The 4,324-nt window shown below is 52.8% G+C and overlaps 1 protein-coding gene across 2 annotated transcripts; it reads right to left on the bottom strand.

Annotated features, from left to right (window-relative positions):
* Window positions 1-1,362: 1,362 nt before the first annotated feature.
* On the bottom strand, window positions 1,363-3,881 carry AMER2 (APC membrane recruitment protein 2). 2 transcript variants are annotated; one of them, XM_035002977.1, is made up of 2 exons: window positions 3,071-3,881; window positions 1,363-2,692 (listed from the first exon to the last, which is right to left on the bottom strand). In XM_035002977.1, exons 1-2 carry the CDS (start codon window positions 3,879-3,881, stop codon window positions 1,824-1,826), a joined length of 1,680 nt encoding a protein of 559 aa, XP_034858868.1. In that variant the 3' UTR covers window positions 1,363-1,823. The 2 variants fall into 2 exon arrangements, with proteins under 2 accessions (XP_034858868.1, XP_034858867.1); XM_035002976.1 differs by having other exon boundaries at window positions 1,363-3,881.
* Window positions 3,882-4,324: the final 443 nt, after the last annotated feature.

Genomic DNA, 4,324 nt, shown 5'->3' with positions numbered 1-4,324 from the left:
TTCCTTTCATACTATTAAAACAGGTTTCCATATACTTAACTTGCCTCTTTCCTTCCTTTATAAAATAGAAAACAAGCTTAGAAAGCATATAATATCAGTTCATTACTTAGGCAATCTCTCTGGAAAATGGGAGCTAGATAGAAGTGTTTGTGCCATTCGTATGCATGTAGTTTTGCTTGAAAATGTCTAATCTTCCTGATACCACGAATCCATTCCTAGTAGAAGCTCCGGTCTTTTGATTAAACACACTCAAGTGCATTTCAAAGAGGATATTATATAATCATTAGATGCTAATAACATTCCAGGAACTGCTTCAGTTAATCACTCAAACTATCCAGGCATATGGTAACCCGTCCTGAAATCAGTCTCATCTAAAATAATAGAAAATATACATATAAGGAAACCACTTTTCAAAAAAAAATCTTGACGTAAAGTGTTTATGATATACACTTGCCAGTGTCATATTCTGAACACACCTGTCTCAATCATGAATCTATAAAGCAAAAGTCAAATAACATGAAAAACTGTATTTTTCTATTGGGTTTTTTTTTTAAATATGTTCCTCATTTGGGACTCCCCATATTGTAGAATGGTTGAATCCAAAATTTTTATAACCAAGGTAAAAATCTCTGAAAACCAGGATTGAGACTGAGAAGCAAATAGTCTTTTACCCAAGACAAGACAGAATCATTCCTCTGGGACATCAACACAATAGACTTTTTTTTTTTTTTTTTCCTGCATTGAGAGTCAGAGATCCCATATAAAACAAAAACAGAATTGCTTTCGGTTACAGTACATAAAAGAACATCAGTGGTCCGGGACAGTTATCATAACTAGTTATAAAACCAGATTTTAAATTCGAGGTTACTGACAGATTATAAAATGTTAACAGCTGGATAAACTGTAAAATATGCATTATCTACACATGAAAATGTTACAGTTTTTGCTAAAATACTGTGTCTATTGGCATTTTAGTGAAATCTTTCCCTGATCCTCATTTCTTCACTGGGTGGGAAAGAAAAAGAAAAAGAAAAAGAAAAAACCTGCTCTGCTGAGCTTCTTATTTCTCCCCAGAGGATCTAAACCAACCAAACCAAAATGCTCCTTTATTGTCCTAGTGGTAGATATTGACCTATTTGCATACCCAGCAACTGAAAGTAGGCAAGTTTTTGGCCAATCAGGGATCCCCTCTGCTCATCAGGTAAATACCTGGCTCTTTCAGCTTTGCAGGTGTTTCCCACACAGTGATACAGCAAAAGGTCTTTTTTCTTTTCTTTCTCTCTCTCTCTCTTTTTTTCCTGGAAAGAAAAAGGAAAAGAAGGAAGGAAGGAAGGAAGGAAGGAAGGAAGGAAGGAAGGAAGGAAGGAAGGAAAGAAAGTGTCATGGAAGAGGAAGGGCTCCTCTGGTGTTGGCAGTCGTTCCTCTAGGCCCTCTCTGGGCCCTGGCCCCGCCAAATATCATGGCATGATGCTTACATAGGTTTGGTTAAGTCCTGTTTTCTGCAAAGGCAAGTAAAGGTGACTTCCAAGTGTTCAGTGCATCAAAGGAAAAAAGAAAAAAGTGATTTTTTTTTAAAGGTAAAAAACTAAAAGTGCTTGAAAATAATTCTCAGGGAACTTATCTGGAGAGGAGAATCCCATGTGTAGCACCCCCTCTCTGGTGTATCCTGCCCCTGCTGGCGGCACAGAGACCTCCTCGGTCTAGGCTCTGGAGCTGGGATGGTCCTAAAAGCCTTCCTTTAGGAGAAGCAAAACTTTTTGAGTGGTTTCCGGGGAAAGTTGTATTCCTTGACATGGGGTCTGTCCACCTTGGCTTTGGAGACCTCACAACTTTTTGGCACTGTCATGGCACGCCGCTGCCCGGAGGGTGGTCCCGGCCAAACCCCGGTTGCTGACCCTGCGGACCAGCACTTTGGAAACTGGGATTTTTGTTCTGGGCATCTCACTCCTGACTGGTTGCTGGTGCGCTACGGGATGGCTGGATGGAAGGTTCGCGAGGTGCTTAATGCTGATAGGGATTTTAGAGTCCTTCAGCAAACTGCCTGGTGTTCGCAGTGGACAGGTGATGGTGACTGGAGACACAGGCTTTAAGCGGGACAAGCAGGATGTCTCCTCGTTGGCGGCAACGACGGCCGGGCTTCCATCCGGATCTGCGTAGAGATCGTAGAGCGCGTCTCCGCTGTAGCTATCCCGGGGGATGCCCGCCTTTTTGCCGCTGCCCGCGCTGTCTTCCTCCGGGCCCGGAGTGGTGGAATCCCAGTAGCCCTCGTCACTATTGGGGATGCCTTCCTGCTGCTCCTTCTCGGGCTGTTTAGGCTCCTCCTTGGGATGGAGCTCGATGGGAATCCGGTTGAGCCTCTTGTGCTTGCCCAGGGACACGTCCTTGGCCCCTTCCGCACACCTGGCGTCTTTGGACGTCTCGGCCACCACCTTGGTTTCCAGGGCTGCCGCCGCCTTGGCCGCTCCCTCTTGGGGCCCTGGTCCTTGGTCCTCAGTCTGGGAGAGCATGTCCCAGAATTCCTGGAGATAGGTGTCGTCCAGCTCCTCCGGGCTCGCCATCTCCTCCCCTCCTCCTTGGTAGGCCACCGCGCCGGGGTTCTTTTTAGAGAGAACTGGTTTGCCTGGCCCGGGGGCATGCTTGTCACAGCTGGGACCTGCCTCGTCCTCTTGGTCTGCAATAATATCTCCACAGCCTGTAAGAGAGTCAAAGCTTTTCAGTGAAGTCACGTCAGAAAACATCAAACAAATACGATCGGCCGATGGGTCTGAGGGTGGATCAACAGAGGAAGGGTCAGGGACGGCCGCCGCTCGGCCGCTGCCGCATTCCGAGTCGACAAGGGGGACGGTCTCTACCGGAACGTCACCTGTCCTGGAGGCATCCTCGGCCGTCTGGACCGCCCCAGCGCCCAGCTCGGGGGGTGCCCGGGGCTTCTCGGCGCGCCGATGCCCCGCGGCGTCCTCTCCCCGGGCGCTTTCGGCCTTAGGGACCCCGGGGCTGTGGGCCTCTCGGCGGTCCGGCACGTGGGCGCTATCGGCGGAGGCCGGCCCCGGCTCTCCCCCTCCGAGCTCACCTGCTGGGTCTCGCGGCGCGTCCCTGCGGGGCTTCTCCGGCTCGCCGGCGGGTCCGGGCGTTTCCTCCTTGACGCACTCCAGGCTGGCGGTGAGCGAGCCCGGCAGGATGAGGCCGCCCGGGGCCGCCGCGCGCTCGCCCTTCGCCTCCGCCTTGGCCCGCTTGTCCTTCTTGTGCCAGCGCATGCTGCTGAAGAGCCCCTTCAGCCCTCTCTTTTGTTTGCCGCCAGCCTTGCTCGCGTCCGCCGGCTCGCCCTTGCCGTTCTCCGATCGCCCGTTCTTCTTCAACAGGGAGAAGAAGCTGTGCGACTTGGCCACCGAGCTGTTGGCCAGGGAGCCCACGCCGGTCCCGGCCGCCCTGGGGGGACCCGGGTTCGGCCGCCCCCCGCTGCGGCCGCCGCCGCCCCCGCTGTCGCCCCCGCCGCGCGGCTCCTCCTTCTTGCTGCTCTCCAGCACCACCACCTCCGCTAAGCCGTCGTGGGTCCGGCTCCTCACCATGCCCGTCGGACCCGAGCCTTTCCCATCCCCTTTGTTTTTGACCCCAAAAATGCTGGGCATGGTGCCACCCGATTTCCTCTTCTTGAATAATTTGAAAGCAGCTTTATTAATCTTCCCCGACGGCTGCTCGGCGGCCGGCGTTTCGGCAGCACAATCACAATGCAAGTCCATGTCTGCCGCGAGGGTCCGGGCCCCGGCCTCCTCCTTCCTCCTGCAGACCCCCGCGGACGCGCGATCGCCGCCGCCGCCGCCGCCGCCGCGCTCGCTGACAGCCTCGCGGCCGCCGCCGCCGCCGCTGCTCCTGCTTGTCTCCATGGAAACCGAGCGGGCTAAGCAGCTTTCGTCAGCCGTGGGCTCGCGCCAGGCCACTGTCATCCGTATTCTAAATCAACCTGAGCCACTCTCGCTGCTACCGCGGCCACCGCCGCCGCTGCAGCCGAAGAAACACACAGGAAAGACCATCTCCCCTCCCGCCAAGGGCTTATATAATACCCTAACCCACTTCGGATCCCACTTGGCTTTGTGCTGCATAGTGTGTGTGTGTGTGTGTGTGTGTGTGGCAAGAGCAGGCAACAGAGCCTCGAGTCGATTGCAGAAATCAGAGTCGTCTGTATGGAATTCAGATTCCATCCAATCTTACCCACCTTCAGATTCCTCCTCTAGATAGGCTCTTTCCAGAAGCCCAATCGTGGATCACAAGATACCCCCAAAATGCACAAAGAAATTCAACCCAGTACACGATGGCTATTCCTCTGAGC

The sequence above is a fragment of the Mirounga leonina genome, unplaced genomic scaffold (assembly GCF_011800145.1).
Source record: "Mirounga leonina isolate KUSES-001 unplaced genomic scaffold, KU_Mleo_1.0 Mir_127, whole genome shotgun sequence".
Lineage (NCBI taxonomy): Eukaryota > Metazoa > Chordata > Mammalia > Carnivora > Phocidae > Mirounga > Mirounga leonina.
The sequence above is the reverse complement of the archived record's forward strand: the minus strand, read 5'-3'. Positions and strand labels throughout refer to the sequence as shown.

Excerpts from the sequence above, each read along its gene's own strand:
- AMER2 (XM_035002976.1), bottom strand. The coding sequence starts at position 3,881 with ATGGAGACAAGCAGGAGCAGCGGCGGCGGCGGCGGCCGCGAGGCTGTC.